The sequence below is a fragment of the Pterocles gutturalis genome, unplaced genomic scaffold (assembly GCF_000699245.1).
Source record: "Pterocles gutturalis isolate BGI_N339 unplaced genomic scaffold, ASM69924v1 scaffold9575, whole genome shotgun sequence".
In the NCBI taxonomy this organism is placed as follows: domain Eukaryota; kingdom Metazoa; phylum Chordata; class Aves; order Pterocliformes; family Pteroclidae; genus Pterocles; species Pterocles gutturalis.
Window position 1 is genome coordinate 4577 of NW_010140756.1, and position 16907 is coordinate 21483.

General features: G+C 50.1%; 1 protein-coding gene across 1 annotated transcript in view; it reads right to left on the minus strand.

Annotated features, from left to right (window-relative positions):
• Positions 1 to 383: 383 nt before the first annotated feature.
• Positions 384 to 16907, minus strand: part of RBM6 (RNA binding motif protein 6) — a 53861-nt gene continuing 37337 nt past the window's right edge. The window contains exons 6-22 of the mRNA XM_010083789.1: positions 16337 to 16411; positions 15028 to 15088; positions 13878 to 13946; positions 12528 to 12779; positions 11851 to 12011; positions 11013 to 11110; positions 10474 to 10516; positions 9822 to 9882; positions 8767 to 8858; positions 7928 to 8080; positions 6796 to 6885; positions 5911 to 6000; positions 5040 to 5309; positions 4398 to 4472; positions 3721 to 3818; positions 2411 to 2522; positions 384 to 669 (exon numbers count right to left, since the gene is read on the minus strand). Of these exons, the coding sequence (XP_010082091.1) occupies positions 544 to 669; positions 2411 to 2522; positions 3721 to 3818; positions 4398 to 4472; positions 5040 to 5309; positions 5911 to 6000; positions 6796 to 6885; positions 7928 to 8080; positions 8767 to 8858; positions 9822 to 9882; positions 10474 to 10516; positions 11013 to 11110; positions 11851 to 12011; positions 12528 to 12779; positions 13878 to 13946; positions 15028 to 15088; positions 16337 to 16411 (1926 nt within the window). The 3' untranslated portion in view covers positions 384 to 543. The remainder of the gene's footprint in view (positions 670 to 2410; positions 2523 to 3720; positions 3819 to 4397; positions 4473 to 5039; positions 5310 to 5910; positions 6001 to 6795; positions 6886 to 7927; positions 8081 to 8766; positions 8859 to 9821; positions 9883 to 10473; positions 10517 to 11012; positions 11111 to 11850; positions 12012 to 12527; positions 12780 to 13877; positions 13947 to 15027; positions 15089 to 16336; positions 16412 to 16907) is intronic.

A 16907-nucleotide genomic window follows, 5' to 3' on the forward strand; every position in this document is an offset into this window, starting at 1 on the left:
GCTCTGCCCTGGTTGGGAAGCCCAGACGACACCCAGCGTTAGTTACACCACCTTCAGCCATTAAGCTGTTGCTGTTAATTGAGCCCATTAATTGAGCCCAGTGATCCTTGCTAACAGCCAGGGTGAATCCCACACAGGTGGCTCCTGAATTCCTCCCAGGCCTTGCAGCTGTCCCCTGCTGCCAGGTCACATCCTGACCCATGAGTACACGGCACCAGGAGCTAGCAGGAAACAAACTGCAAGACAGTGACCAAACCTGTCCCAGCCCCGGTGACCCGGCCACAAGCCCCAGGGACCTCACCAGCAGAGAGCAAAACACAACGGGAATCTTCCAAAGCACCACATGCTTTTAAAACCTGCCATTTCAGGCAAGAGACAAACACTGACAAATTTTCAGTTTTATTAAAAAAAAAACAAACCTAGCAGCAAAACCTGTAACAATTAAAAAAAAAAAAAAAAAAAAGACCAAAACCCCCAAGAGAACATGACACAGAGAGAAAGAGACAGAGGAGGGAGAGACAGGCTTGGGGTTTTCTCCACCATTCACTCAAGCTCCTTGTAGCGGGCAAACATGACTCTTCTGACGGCATCACGGTAGGTCTCGTTGGACTGCCTCTTGGGGGGCTTCCCTTGGGCTCCCAGGCCAGGGCCCTTCTTCCGATTTTCTGCCTGAAAACAGACACAGCTTGTGTTAGCTATTTCTCCTCTTTGCCAGCTGCCTGTAAAGAAAAATCTTCCCCCAGGGTGCTTCAGGACAGCTGACTGCTCCTGTGCGGATCCGGGAGGAGGAAAAGCAAGTGTGCTGTGTTCCTCCAAAAGCTGTTCAAAAGAAACTATCGGCCCTTTGTGGGTAACAAAAACACAGCCAGCAAACGCCCGGCGAGAATCAAATCACAGGGCTGGGCTGCAGAAACCAACAGGAGCATACGGCAGGGGGGCAGTGGGCAGCCAAAACAGGCAGTGCCAGAAGACGAGAGGCAGCCGTGTGTGCGCAAGGATCGAGACAGAGCAAAGGAAAGCACCAGCAAGAGAGCTGGGCTCCCGGGGAGCTGTTTGCAGTTAGCCTGCGTTTGCACAAGCTCAGCTGTTCTCTGCTCTAATAGAGTTCCCATGGGCTCTGGTAGCTCACTTTGAATTTCAACCAGTTTTTAACGACTGGCTTTTGCAGCCAGTGTCTGAATTATTCAGCAATACCTGCCTGGAGTTAGCCCAGGAGAGCAGGCCCAGGGCTGAAAGTTTCTCTTGCTTTTAAGTCCGACTTATCTGAATACCAGAGACGCGATCAATTAGGCCGAGAGATCAAAGTCCTGCGGGGCTGAAGCAGCCACACGGCTTTGCCCAGCACGACTTGGAAGTGGGAAGAAAGCACATCTCCAGGGCTCTTCTGGGAGGCCTTTGCAGGAACTGAACGAGGGCTGTGCTTTGGAATCAGCTCCCCCTCCAGACCAGGGAGCTGTGATGGGGGGTCAGACCTCCCAGAGCACATTGCTGGAGCCAGCTCTTCGACAAAGCCCGTTTTGTGGCTGCAGAAAACTCTCCTCTCCGTGAGGACTGAGCAGCAGCTGGGGCCGGTTCCTGCTGTCTGCACTGAAAAGGGAATCTTGCCTCGTGTGTGTGGGCTCAAGCAAACACGTCACGAAGCCTCAAATATTTGCCTTTAATGATACACTCGACTGCAAGCTGGATGTCGCAACATGAGCTGCACTGCGAGTCGCCTGTCCCTTGGCAAAGCACTGACACCACAGCAGTGAGGCAGCCAGGCGACAAACCTGCCGCCACAAGCGACGACAGCCACCACGGCACGGTGCTGCTCATGTGCCTCTGGGGAACAGAGAGCAGTCCCTGCCCCTGGCTGCTTGCTGGATAAACCCTCTGCAGCAAATTAAGGTCCCCTGACAGACCAGCCTGTCCCCGAAGGCAGGATCTACCCAGCCCTGCCTGTCCCCGAAGCCCTTTGCTGACGGGCACTCTGCCCCTCACCAGAGGACGTACCCTGGTATTCGCTTCCGAAGTCCAGAGTCCAGAACGGCAGCAGGAGCCTCACAAGTAGTATCACGTGCCCCGTGGCTTTGGCTGTGCCCATACCTCCCCAGAGGTGAGGTTCACCTTCTCCCCCAGCTCACGTGGCTGCGGAGCACTGAGCTGGTGACCTGCTCAAGCCCCAGCCTGGCTTTGGGCAGGTATAATCAGACGCTCACACCCTCCCTACTCACTGTTACTCTATTCTCAACCCCTCCAGACCCATATAAATTCTAACCTTTGTTATCTGCCAACATCCTTGTGGCCCCTCCCAGCCTGCAAAGTTAATCAGACTTGCAGCCTGACCCTTGTTCCGGCTGGGAACTCCCTCCAGCTGTCTCGGGAGACACTACCCTGCAGCAATGTGTTTCAAAAGGATGGGAAGACTCACCTCCATTGGTGATGCTGTGCCCTGCTGGTTGTGGCCAAAGCCTTTCTTCCAGCCCGTGGACTGCAACATTCGGTTCCCTTTGTTGTTACTGTCAATCCTTGGGTCATAGTCACTGCAAAAGAGGCAGAATCAATTGTCCAGTTTCACAATGCTTCAGGATTTTTGCCAAGGATTTTTAGCTCTGCTAACAGCACCTTCATTGACATTCCAGCTTCTCCTGAGGGATACCCAAGGTGCTGTAAGAAGCCCATCACCCAAGGAAACAACACGGTGGATTCTGTGTGCAGAGCTCAGACACCTTTGACTGCATAACTCCTTCACCCACCTCAGGAGAAAATACACCAGGGTGAAGGAAATGAGCTCAGGCTCCAAAATATTTACAGTACAAGCAAGCCAGGAGTGTTCTGTGCCTGCATTGCTTAATCTGAATGTTAGCAATAGCTAGAAAGTGAAGTCTAATCCCTGCTGCTCTGTTAGATGTTTCTTTTCTCCCAGTGCTGTGGTCACCGAGCTCACAGATGTGGTGTTGATTCGGACACCCTTTCCCCCACCTGGTCATTACTCATCCAAAACCATTAACCAAAGCCTGGTTCTGAAGATGGCTCAGCACAAAAATAGCTTTCTTTAGGCAAGTTCTACTTTCTGGCTGCTGATGACACTGCACACAAACAGCTTTAGTTTATCCACAGCTATTCCAGGAAAACAGAGGGAAGAGAAGATGTGGATTTTTAAACTGCAAGACATGGAGAAAAGGTCTCTTCTGAGGTACCAGAAGGGAACAGGCACATAACCAGTTTTGTCTTCAACACACGCCTAGCAGCTCCCCAGCCCACTGGAACATGCGAGCTCGCAGCAGGCATGCCTTTCGAGAGCTCCGCACAGCACGCACTTTCTTCCCCCACCTACTCTGAACGAGATGGAAACAGCTCCCAGCGTTCCTCTGAGTCAGTGGAACAGATGAAACACAGCTTTGCTCTTTCTTTCAGTGGCTAGATGCCAGGACAGGAGGACAGCAAGTGCCTTAAGGATGAGGTGGATGGGAACAGGCTACATTCTTCTCCTTGCGCCTGGCCAGGCACACTCAAACCCCCATGTCACCCATCCAGCTTGTCTCTGCTGTCCTTGAAAACCCGTTTCCACCCCTGGCCCTCTCTGAGAAGTCCTGCAGCACAGGACTTTCAGGAACTCTGGCTGGCTGTTACTCTTGCAGATCTACTCCTTCAGCCAATTTCTGGCCTTGGCATGCCAGCAGCACACATGCCATCCCTGCATCAGCTTCCCCAAAGAGATCGAACAGGGGCAGCCGTTACCTCTCTGAGTCCCGGTCATATCTGAGTCGTTTCCTCTCTGGTGAATCCATCTGCTGGAATTTCTCTCTCCGGTCATTTCCTTTGTCTTTATATCTCCCCTTCATAACAGAAACAAGAAAGTAAGTACAGGAGCTACAAAGGATTCAACACCCCACAGAAGACTGCCCTGCAGCCAAGGTCATCTCATCCTCAGCTGGCTAGAAATCTGTCCTGACTCACAGACACTGGATATTTCTAGGACCTACTATCCACTTATTCTGTCCTGACGGCATCTGTTGGGCTGACCCAGACATGTGCCAGCTATGGCACCAGGAGCAGCTCTGCTATTTCTGAAGAACAGAGAGTGACAGCGTTCCCACTCCCGGCCACGTAGCAGCAGCCCATACATTGCTTCAATTTTAGATGGAAATCTGGGTCCCACTTGGCCCAGAGCCCAGCGCTGTCTTGCAGGACAACAGAACCACACTCAGAGCCCCCTGGGAGGAGGGAGATTTGCTCTTAGATCTATCCACAGGTCCAAATGTAGAGTGTGCCCACAGTTCAGTCTAAGACCCTTTGCAAGGCATTTGACGCCCAGGCTGCGTTTGTGCGGGTGCGTAAGCAAAGGGTCTGCCTGGGACCAACATCTCCCCAGTGCAGGACCACAAAGAGAAGTCTGCCCACTGCTGCAGACTCACCTCACGCTCTCTCTTCTCCAAATAAGCCAGTTCCTGCTCAGATCGTTTGATCTTCATATGTATCTCCAGGTTTTGCTGGAAGGAGGAAAACAGAAGGCAGTGTCAGCAGAGGATACAAGCTGTCAGGGTCACTTGCTCCACCCATGAGGAGTGGTAAAGCAGCGTGTTCTTGTACCCGGACTGTACCAGATGCAACAGCTTCTCTTGAAGCCCACATGACCACAGAGGCCAGGAGCCCTCCCTCTCCATAGCAGCAACGGCAGCCAGTCCCATTTTAACCCGTGTGCAGTTTGGCCCTCCCAGAAGCAAGAGCCCAAAAGCAGCACAGAACACGGGGAGGGATGTGCTAAGTTCCCACTCCTGGCACTCACGTGTGCCAGCACCCCACTCTGCCCAAGCCTGAGCTATCTCGCTATGGCTTAGAAAGTCACACCTTGATGTTACAGCACTCCTGCGGCAGCAGCAAGCAGCTCACACGATGCTTTCACCAGAGCTTTGATGGGAACTTTGCCTGCTACTGTGTCAAACTCCACACAGCTCTTCCCACCAACCATCACATTTTTCCCTGCAGATCACAAAGCTGTCGAGCCAAAGGCAGCTTGCAGCATACACACAGCGCCCCAGCCACCAGCTCCCCCATACCTTGTGCAGGTTGGAGAGCTGCTGGTGCTTGATGAGCACTTCCTTGTTGGGAAACTGCCTCCTGCACAGCAAGCAGGCCAGCTTGTTCCAGTCAGTCAGCTTGTCGTCACTGGCCTTGGCCTTCCTCGACTGCTCCTCACGTTGTGCTGGTGGGTGGGGAGGTGGCAGCCACTGCGCCTGTGACTGCTCCTCCTCTTCTTCCTCCTCTTCATTGTCGCTGTCTCCTCCGTACTCTCCCAAAAGTCCTATCAGAGGGTTGACCACCTTGGGCTGAGGAAAGAGGCAGAAAAGTGTGACCATTTGTAGCATCAAGCCTGCCCTGCCATGCATGGCTCTGCTTCTCCAACCCCACGACTTCTGTCTCCAGACCAAGAGCATGGGTAGGGAGCGGACAGAAGCTGTCTGGCCAGCATTTAAACACCACAGGGCAGACACCCTTCTGTCCTCTACACAGGCTGAGCTTTGGTGCCAGGCTTTCCCAGTCTGCCACACACTTAAGCACAAGCAGCTGACCGAAGCAGTGGCTATCTGGCAGGGAGTTGCTGTCGGTCACTTCCTCTAGCAATGGAGACCAGTGAGGTTTGGCCTTCCTCAGTCCAGAGGCAGCTGGAAAAGTTTTCTGCCTGAGGACTGGTTGAGTGAGGAGACTCAGCTTAAATGCAGGTACTAGATTTTGCCATGCTAGAAGGCCAGAAGCAAGCTCAGAGTTATAGAACAAACTGCCTTCGCCATTCCATCTCCAATGCTCCCTTCTCTGGCATGAGAAGCTGGCACCTCTGCCACCCAAGGTCATGGCCAGGCTTTGGTGAGCCTCTCTAGCCCTGTACCCAGGCTCAAACAAGGCAAAACCCAGTCCTGTGGTGTCACTTACTGGGGCTGCACTCTCGTCCTTTTTCACAGAGGGAGGTAATGGTTTTTTAAAGACGTCTTCTGCAGAGAACTTCTCCTCTCCAGTCTCATTCTAAAACAATCGAGATGAGGTGTTAAGACCACCACAGCATGGACTCAGTGCACACAACAGCTAAGCACCCTTTTCAACAGGCCTCCAAGGAAACCAGGCAGCTGGTAGAAATGAGGTGGTGCTTTGGGAGGCAGTCCCATTCTGGGGAATTCACAGCTCTTTTGGAGCTCTGCCCCTGGGCTCAGGGACAGCTGCAGCAGCTCACCATGCTGTCCCAGCCTGCTCCACTATCTGCTGGACTGTGATGCTGACAGCAGCCCCAGCCATGCCTCAGACCAGTGACAGGGCTGGGACAGGGCCAGGTCCCAGCTGGGGGCACCTGGACATTTGGACACCTCTGTGTGTGCACACAGGACACAGAGACCAGGTGCAAAGCCACCCCAAAGCCATCCAGCAGGGGTGCAGAGAAACCCATCGCTCCTGGAAGAGTTACAGTCCTGCCTGCCCATGAAAGGTGGGACACAGCACAAGCACTATAGGTGGGGAGGGGAAAGGATGACACCACCGGTTTTCTCTGCTGTCTCAGTGGAACAATACACGGTCAGGCTCAGCCAGCTTGGTGGTGTTTTCGGGATCTTCCTTATACTGGACAGAGAACACCAGAGACCGTGGCCCCCCAGCACTGCAACAGGATGAGTCTGCGATGCTCACTTGTACCCTCAGCAGCACAAAGAGTAGGCTGGGGTGAAGCTTCCCATCCACACGTTTTACAGAGAACTGGTCTGAAGCCCTGGACATGCTCTAACTTAGCAGTTTGTTAGCTACTCACACTTGACGGAGGAAGACAAGTCTTACCAGGCCTGCACTCTCGTCCTTTTTCACAGAGGGAGGCAATGGCTTTTTGAAGACGTCTTCTGCAAAGAACCTCTCCTCTGCCGGCTCATTCTGAAAAACCCAAGATTTGGCATTAGGTCAGCAGTAGCACAGGGGTCAGAGTGCACACAACAGCCAGGAAGCCCCTTCTGAGCATCCACAGAAACCAGGCAGCCAGGAAAAATGATGGCAGGATTTCTACTGGAGATGCTTTCACCCTCCCTTTAGACACCACTGTGTTTCTTCTAGGTCAGTACCCTTGAAAGCAGGCATCCCCCATGCCAGGGGAGACTCCTTGGCTGGCCTGGTACCAACATCAGGGACAACTACACCCCTCGGGTACCAGCTGCCCAGGGCTGGTCACGCCACACAGCATATCCAGACTAAGAGGCAAGGAGGAAAACAAAGTTTCTGCATTTGTGGCTAAATCGGTTCTACCAACTCTCCTGGGCCCACTCAGTATCACAGCACTGTTGCAGAAGATCCTGCTCCAAGCACCCATGCTCAGACATCACTTTGGGCAGCTACTCCCAGTCAGCAGCTCCCTGGGAGCAGCACTGAAGGGCACTGCCCAGGACAGGGGCTCTGGGAGGGACCATACAGGATGTCCTTCACAGGCTCCTATCTGCATTCCATCTAGGTTCACCTTTGCAGTCCACCCACACTGCCTGCCTCATCTTCCTGCCTGTCTGCAATGTTTGGAGAGGGCAGGAACTGTGGTTAGGGGAGAACTGAGTCTCTGTTATTATCTGACTTGCTGTGTTTAAACATCTCTGCTATTTTTCTGTTGGTTCTGTTACAATAGCTGGGTGCTTGCAGCCGTGTGAGTGAAACGTGCGTCTCAGTTACGTGGATGCTTTTGAACCCTTTACCATAAGGAAGGGATGAGAAGTCCTGATTTAATGTCACAAGAGAAAAATTTCAGCAACTTACTCCCACCTGGACAGACAACAACCTTATTCCTGGCCTGCTGCTGACCCTATGTATTTCATCATTTCTCTCACTGTCTCTCCTGTTTTCAATCCTCTATAAACTGCTCTCTATTTTCTAACCTCTCTTACCTCAGCCTCCTGACCTCAGATCTCCGATCATTCTGACACCTGGAAGGATTTACCTTAGCGGAAGTGCTTTTCCCTTTCTCCTTCTTGTCCCTATTGTCCCTGCTGTATGGCTCCTTCCTCTCATTTGTCCGTTCTTGGCTCCCATGCCGCCGCCTTCTGCTCTCTGTAGGTGATGAGCAGGCTTCTCGGTCTATCGTGACTTCTCTCTGAAAGAGGCATTTGGAACAGACTTAGCCAAACCCCTGCCATCTTCTTCCTGGGCTTCTTGCCTTTACTGGGCTGGGGAGACCAACACAGTAAGAAGGGACTGCAGAGCTTCAGGCAGCTGAGCGCAAAGGCTTCAGAACTTTGCTGGGGCAGAAGAGAATCTACCACAGCCAGGTCATCAGAGCACTACCCTGCTCACCCAGAACCCTGACATCTCCAGTATCACAAAAACAAGACAACAGTCCCAGAGAACCTCTCCTGATGACTCTTTTTTGGCATGCTTGTAACTATTGCTGCTGGGGTCAGGGAGCAAAGAGACCACAGATGAAAACAGAGCTCTGCTGTCCATCTTTTAATACAGAGTCACATATCACATGCCTTCAGTAAGATCTAGCAAGGATGCTCTGTCCATAAGTCTACTCAATGCAGAGGACACCAAAAACCCTCCAAAGGCCAAAAAGGCAGCTAGAGTAACTGGTTCAACACACCTCCTAGTCTCTCATTAAATTGATATTTTGGAACGTATATCCCTTTTATACAGGTCACAGGACTCAGTGAGAAAAACAAAGCCGCCTCTGTACTGTCCTATGCCAGCCTGTCGTCAGGATCTAGCTGCAAAATCTCCCCAGAGAAGAGCAGTTTGTAAGAACATACTGTGTGCAAAGCTTCCTTCCCACACACTCACCTGAGTCCTGGGGTCATAGTATGTCCCAGCTATGGGATCGTAGTAATTCCCAGTTTCAGGATCATAAATGTATGTGGACACATCTGATGGAGCTGAACAAAGAGATAAGAGTTAACACCACAATCTTCCAAAGGCAGAACTTGCCTTTTTCAAAGACAAAAGCATGAGCAAACATTACACTGGTGAAAGGATCAAGAGCAGGAAACAACCAATTTTCTCTCCTGGCAAGAGAGGTCTGAGTATCCTCACATCACTCAACCTACGTCATCTTTTCTTTAAGCAGTAAGAAGGGAGAGAGGTTTTCACAATTCTTCTGGTTTAGGACTGTGGTAAAACTTCCACATCAAAACACACTTACAGGGGCTGTGCTGAGATCACCAGACCACAACACTTGACCGGACAAAGATACAAAATTCAGTAATTTCCCTAAGAATGAGGTGATGAGTACCAGACTCCGTGTCCACCCACTCCCATGAACAAGGAAGATCTGTGCTTTTTCAAACAGTCTCCTGTTTAAAGTGATGACACTCCCCACATTCCCTTCCGCCCGCGCCTGCATGAAAGCTCCCGACAAGGAAGGGGAGCAAACTGTTTCTACAGGAAAAGCCAAAGGCCTTAGGGGTAGGCCCATAATGTGAGCAATGCTTCTCATTTCCAAAGTGTCATCAGACAGAGCTCAGCGATACAACATGGAAGTTAGTTACACAATCAGGAACGTTCTTCCAGCTACTGGCACTGCTGCATAAAGTTTATTTTCTTCTGCCTCATCTAGTAATTGCCAGGCTGATTTAATCCCATCAGTTTACCACAACAAGGAAAAGCACGCAGCAAGTTTCCTTTATCTGTATGTAGCTTTGCACAGTGAGAGTAGAGAAAAACACATCATCAGATAGGAAGATGTGACTAAACAAAGCTGGCAAAGGAACTCAGAAGTGGGTGTAGCAAACAAACCTACTCTTAGCTTTTAAAAATATTTTTGGGCTGATTTCTACATGTCAGTGCCCTTTTAAGGAAGAAAAGTCTCCACAGTAGGAGTGAGGCAGAGCTTAACTTACACTGTGCTCTGGTGCGTCTCTGTGATTCGCCGCCCCTCCTGTCTCTCATGCCCCTTCTGCCCTGGAGTAAGTGAACAACACAAACAGATCAGAGACTCTTTGACAAACATCATATTGCTTCTGCTCCCTCTCACAGGCCCAAAGTTCAGGAAAACAGCTCATTCAGCTACCCTAAATAGAGCACAAGCAGACACAGCTTTTCATCTACAGAGCAATGGACAGTGTTGCAAAGCATAAGACTTCTGTAGTTTCCACAAATCTTTAAATGAGGTGCTCGTGGCAATCTGTATCGAAGCCCATTCAGTACTGGAAGAGCCCTGTAGTCTAGTAACAAGCACTAGAGAAGAGACATTCACTCCAGGAACTGAGATCACTCATCAATGAAGTCACTCTGTGAAAGCGTGGTATAGAGTAATCCAGCCCAGAACTCCCTCCAGCAGCATCTGCACTCTGACTTGCACTTCTATGCGCATTATAAACACGGCGTTAGGGGCACAGTAGCAGTGAAAAGCATACTTGAGCATTATCATCCCATCTCCAAACTTGTTGAACTTTCAGCGGCCCAAAGGGAAAAAGCCAAAGTCACAACTATTAATTACCCGCAGTGCTCCCTCCCTTGCTGGTGACCCACAGGGATGCTGTGCAGACCTACCTGGCCATAGTAGGAATTGTCACCGTGCTCCCCATAGTCGTTCCTGTTGAGACAAAGGTTACAAGTTAATGTCCATCTGGCTTCACATGAACCTCAGTACACTCAAAATGATCAGCAGGACCAATAAAGGCAGAAAGACCATTTTTGCTGGCCACATGTTGGATTCTGTCAATCCCAGGAGACAGGGAGACTTTCTAGATCACTGTCTCCACAAGAGTTACGACCACACTCTGGGCTCTGTCTGCAAAGATGAATCTCTCCAACTGCTTTTTAAAAAGCTGAACCCATTAATTCCCTCACAATCGGATGTGACGGGTGGACAACAAGAAGAGGCTATGCAATATGATGACTATCCCATACTGTTCAATCACTGAAGAAGCTTCTAGCTCCGATGCCTTCACCTCTCCAACATATTTTTAGGTTGTAGGCACATCTGTGCTCATTCATGTGCCAACCTTTAAGCACCTGGTGTGACAACACAGCTCTAGCTTTGCATCACATCACACAACGGACAACCCTACCGCCTGATCTGCCTGTACCTTCTCCTCCCTGTAGCAAGATTCACTTCCACCGTACGTCCATCAATGCAGATAGGGGGATCCAGATTCTGCAGTATCTTCAGCAACCTCAGTGCTTCCTGTAAAAGGAAAGGAGAATGTCACATCCATGAGAGGGAAACATTAGCCCCTTTCCCAAATCCAGTTTGCCTGAAAGGAAGGCGGAAGGCTTTGTGCTGACAGGATGACCGTAGTCAGTAGGACAGGAAACACAACACTTTAGTCTAAATATTGGTGAAAGGTATTTATGATGTGACAAAAAGGATAAATGCATTGTTAGGGTCTCTGCTTGTCCTACGACTGTTTTCAGCAGCCAGCTAGGGAATATATTCTCCTACAGCTGCTAGACAACGCAGCACCGAGGCTGCTGTTGCCCAAAAGAGTTTTGGTGAACACCCTCTGGACCAATGCCAAAGCACAGCTATCGAGTCTAGGAGTCACCCAGAACCAGAAAATGTGAACCCTCCAACATGGGACTGTCTGTTCATACAGACAGAAACCATTGAATTCAAGTTCCCTGCAAACTAAATATTTGTGCAAGAGCTGTTCAAATTTAGGAAGGTCTACAAAGAAATGTACTGAGACAAGAAACTCACTCAGCATCACAGTTTGTGACAACAGACAATCTTTGGCTCCTAAAGCCAGAGAGCAACAGCTGTCTCAGATACTCCCTGTACCTAGCCAGACAAGCAGAAGAGAGGACTCGGTCCAGGCCAGCTGCCTCACAAGTACAACTACTGCTTAGATTTCTGTGGTTTCTCTGCTTTTACAGACTACAGATGCCAACAGGGGGAGCACGCGAAAACAGGAAACTACTTACAGCATGTGAATCTAGTTCAATGAAGCCATAGGTCTGCCCCATCCGTCCAGCCTTGTTCTTCATGATGCGCACACTGGATGTGGAGAGACGCACATATGGGGCCAGGAGCCCCACAATCACTTCTGGTGGGGTGAATCGAGTAATACGCTTCAGCATAATCGCTGTGAAGCACGAGGGAGGCAGCCAGGAAACAAAAAGTAGTAAAAAAAGATAATTCAGATCTAAATTTATTGTGACAGCACAGGTAAAACTAAACCCACTCACAGCAACACCATGGCTTCGTGCAGCTGAGTCTGGAAGTCATCACTTTTTTTCTTTCCACTTGCAAGATGCTTGGAGTACCCTCTCCAATTGCTAACCCTTCCTTCCCAGAAAACAGAGCAGAAAGTAGGTGTCTCCTCAGAGGAGCTCAGCCCAGAGTAACTTCTGGCCAAAGAGACTTCTGCTGCTGTGCTAGGCCAACTGTAACATCAGGAAGCCAGCTTGCCCTGAATCAATTTTCCTAAAGGCAACTCACCAGCACCTTTGGAGCTGGAGAGCCCACCATTACTCGATGCCACGGATTTGCACAACATGGCAACAGCCTCCAGAGGTTTTAGTGAAACGCGGCCCTTTCTGCGGATAGCCTCATGAAGTGCAAGCAAGAGAAATCCAAAACTGGGCCCTGTGCCACTCACTTCTGCTTCCTCCACCATCCTGTGGGGTGGCTTCCTCTGCTTCTCTCTGAGGAGGCATCTCCTGGTGCCGGTCCATGTCCCTTCTCTTCTCTTGTGAGGGCCGTCGCTCTCTCCCTTCATCTCTCTTCCTTGGCTCTTGTTCCTGGGGCTCACACTCCTGCTGTGGAGCAGGAACTGAGGGCTGGAGAGGCTGCTTTGGAGATCCTGGTTGTCCTGACAATTCTGGCTCAGGTTTTTCAAGCTTTGTCTCTGCTATTAGAGAGCAGAAATGGACTGGTTCGACATACAGTATTTCAACACATATTTTTCTTTTGCTACTTTCTGGCCACTGCAGCGGTTCCCCTTAGAAAAGGTTAACCTGTTCTGCCCTTTGCATGTTCCACGTCTTAACATGCTGGAGACACAAGTTGGGTAAAGGACAAGCTAGGTACTGCTCATCCTTCCATTGCCTTGCTTCATGTTGGTCTCCTTTACCCGACCTCTCCTGTCAGAGACAGGAGCCTTTCTGGCCTCCTTTTGGGATTGCCTCTTGCCTGGGCAAACATGAATCAGCGATGCATTTGGATATGTTCCTCCCACGTCCAAAACAATCTACACGGCAGTGATATCCTTACTATGCCTGATGTATTCTTGAACACCCATAGCTGAGCAATATCAACCAGGAACTGTCGCCCTATCTCTGTGCTAGAGGAAAACTGGGTTCAGGCCCCTGTGATCACTGGGTGAAACGCAATCACTGATTTTAGCAGGTGCCTAGTTACCATGGATGAGGCAGATATTATGGTGAAACAACCTTCCCCCCAGCCTAGCTACGCAATATACAGAAGATAAATCCCATCAGGTTTCTGTGCTTGAAGGCCTCTGAACCATCTGACTGCACTTCAAAAGAGGTCCCTACCTGAGCTCCTAAAGCTGTGGGAAAGGGAAGCCAAAGCTGTGGGGCTGCAAAGTCAGACATCACCAGCCCTGTACCTGCTGGTGAAGCCTCTTCCCACAAAGAAATGAGAGTGCAAGACTTGGCACAGCGAAGCTTCACTCTTTAATGTCCCCCAAAACACCTCCCCACTCTTGTTCTGTTTGGGCAGTGGCAGAACACATGACTACTTTGTACATAAATGTTGGGAAAGCTGCAAGCTGACTTGCCTGGCTGCCAGCACAGCCCATGTTGGACAGGCCCGTACTAATTTGTCTGCAGTCTGCAGCATGCAGAGTTCTGGCTACACTTCATGAGCAGAATCTCATGTAAAATTTGCATATGAAACCAGTCTGCACGTGCAGCTGTGAAAACTGCCCAAGCGAGTCACACAGACAGAAGAATGACCCCAAAGATGGGGAGAGCAATTCTCTTACCTAATTCTTGCTCAGATGCTGCATCCTCTCCCTCAGAACCACCTCTGGCCTCTGGTCCTGCTCTGCTCCCTGTAAGAGAGGCATATTAAAATCCATTCCAAGACCAACAGTCACAAAGCACACAAGAACTCATGCAAAGCTGGAGTAGCACTTATATATGCCTAGAGAGTCGTTTCATTTCACCCAGCAATTAAAGGTCAGTCATAGAGAGGATACCTTAATACACACATTCTCACAATCAACAAAACCAGGTCAGTAAGAAGCATGCACCATAATCTGTCTTCAAAGCATCTTAAAGGTTCTGTTTAACTTGCTCCTCGGCAGTTTTATTACAATCCACAGTCGTGCTGGGCCAGCTCTGTGATTTTTGCCTTCATAATACTGATGGAGGAGCCACAGTGCAAGGAAAGCACAGCCATGGGGACAGTGCTTCAGCAAACACAGTTCTGCATCAGCAGTTATTTTAATGCCTTCCAGCCTGGGGTATGCGGGTAAGAAATGCAAAACATCAGAAGTCTCCTCAAAGATACAGAGTCAAAGCTTACAGAGTGCGTAGAATACCTGCTCATCCCAAAGAAATCAGTTCCCCAAGGGAGCATGTTTTTACTCTCACACCCTCCCACCCAAAAAAGCAAAGGTGTTGGTGGGGTGAGGAGAAGCTCCTGGAGAAGCAGAACTCCTCTCCACACACTTCTTACACTCAGCAAGCCGAGTTCAGCAGTGCAAGTCCTGGATTCACCTCTAAGCTGAGGGCCTCAAAGGAGGAACACTAAAACCATGTGTCTGCATCTCCCAAGGCAGTGGGTTGAGGGGAAGCCATCCCACCTACAGCCAGCAGCACTGGCTCACAGTCCTGGAGGACACACAGCCTGTAACTCCGTGAATAAAGGACAATGCCAAAGCAACAGGAAGGGAAGGCTCTGTGCAGTAAGCCACCTCTGCACCAAGCCTCACAAGAACACATCTGCATGCAGCATCTTTAGTGTGAACGGGGAAAAGTGTCTCAATGAAGCACAATTAATAATTCTCCTATGCAGTGCTCAGCTAGCCCACCAAGAGGGGTGTCACAGGGAAGCCAGAGGAGAAACTTACTTGTCAGGGTAGATGAAACTTTTAACCGATGAAACACAGGGGGACCAGAGATACTCACCATCTCTTGGGAGCTTGCAATAGGAGCAGGAAGATCTGTAGCCCACAGTACACACCTTACACTGCAACGGAAGATGGACAGCATGAGGAGGTCACATTTGGAAGGTAGTGGGTACAACCTGCTCCAGAAGGCCAGACTCTGCAGAGCTTTCAGAGACTAACAGCCACAGAAAAGTTACAGTGAGAGCTTGAGAGGATGGGTAATGGCAGGAGGAGCCTTGGATGGAATGGAAGGGAAATGTGCACGTGGGTCACAACTGGGATTGCCTTGGGAATGGGATTTTCACACAACTTCTGAGCACAGACTTGTTCACACTATGGAGGTACTTGAGACAGGACCCTTCCCCAAAAAGCTCCATGCTAGGCACCATCCTGCTAGCCACCCTGTTGTTTCAAAGGATCCAAAACTACCTTTGTATTCTCTAATCTCAACTCACTCCTAAAGCAGTGACTTAGGAGTCCTTATCCGAGCTAAACTGCAGATGCTGATGTAACTTTCTGCACAGGGAGAGCCAATGAAGAGCTGTCTGCTAACCAGGAGGCAGAGCTGCCCAGGCTCGGATGGTTATCCCACCCAGAGTCACCATGGAAAAAGCCAAGTGCCCTGTACTCACAGCTCTCCCCCAACACAGCACTCCTAACTTCCTCTTCAACCTATCTGAAAACGTATTGCATAGAATTTTTTCTTCTCTAACTAAAGCCCTTCCTCCCCCAACACAGCACTCCTAACTTCCTCTTCAACCTATTTGAAAACGTATTGCTTCTCTTGCATAGAATTTTTTCTTCTCTAACTAAAGCCCTTCAAATGCTCTGGGGCATGAGAAAGCTCTGTCAGGCCGTGCCTGTGCACAGCAGCAGGGACACACACTCCAGCTAGTTCTCATTGTGGGTACACATGTGAAACAGAGTGAAAGCCTGTTCCATTCTGGTTGGCAGAATTACTGTCTCATTGGGGCTTGTAAGGAGAAAGGAATTTTTCCACTGTTTTCCCCATGTTAAAAGGGAACTACTGCATAGGGTGAAACCGCTCTGTGCATAAAACGCTATTTTCCCCATGTTAAAAGGGAACTACCGCACAGGGTGAAACCGCTCTGTGCATAAAACGCTTCCTACCTGTACCGAAGCAACCACAGGTGGTACCAAAAATAAGGTAAGGAAAACCATAGGAGTTTGGAAGAGGCAGGAGCTTTAGGACAGGTATCACTCTGAAGGATCCTCAGCCACTGAGCAAATATCTAATGCTCCTCTCCGCTGCCACTGCCATAAGAGCCAGCAGGGGAAGCACAACACAGCTCTGATCGCATACTTACACGTTTGCAGCGCCAAAACTCTGGGCACGGAGTGTATTCAAGGGTCACTTCTTTGCCACCGATCGAAAGAGTTCCCTGTTGAGACAAGGGGGTAAATGACGAATGTGCCCAGCACAGCACAGGCAAAGAAAGGGGTTACAGCTCTGACTCCTAAAGGTTTCGCAAGTGAAGCGGGGTGAAAGGGGGTGAAAGTCTCCCAGTTCAGTTAGTGGGAGCTTTGCCATGGAAGTGGAAGGGAGACTGTCTGTGCCCTGCTCTAGCACGGGGCTACAAAGCTGCGTGTTTGCTCCAGAGGAACTAGGCAGAAGAGGCTTTGCCACCTCCCAGGAAGAGCAAAGACAGAGCAAGCAGAGCACAAGGGGGAAGCTGCTTTAACCTGCTTTGTCCACATGCTGGAAAGGGGCAGCTGGACAGCCCCCTTCACACCAGCCACCACCGGGCTAGCCTCCAGGCAGCTATGTGAAGAGCAGGAATAAAAGGATAAACACCACCGAGAGAGAATTTTCGTATCTAAGTTAGTCTTCGTGTCCCTGAGGAAACCCTGGCTTTCCTTCAGGGAAGCACGCCAGCA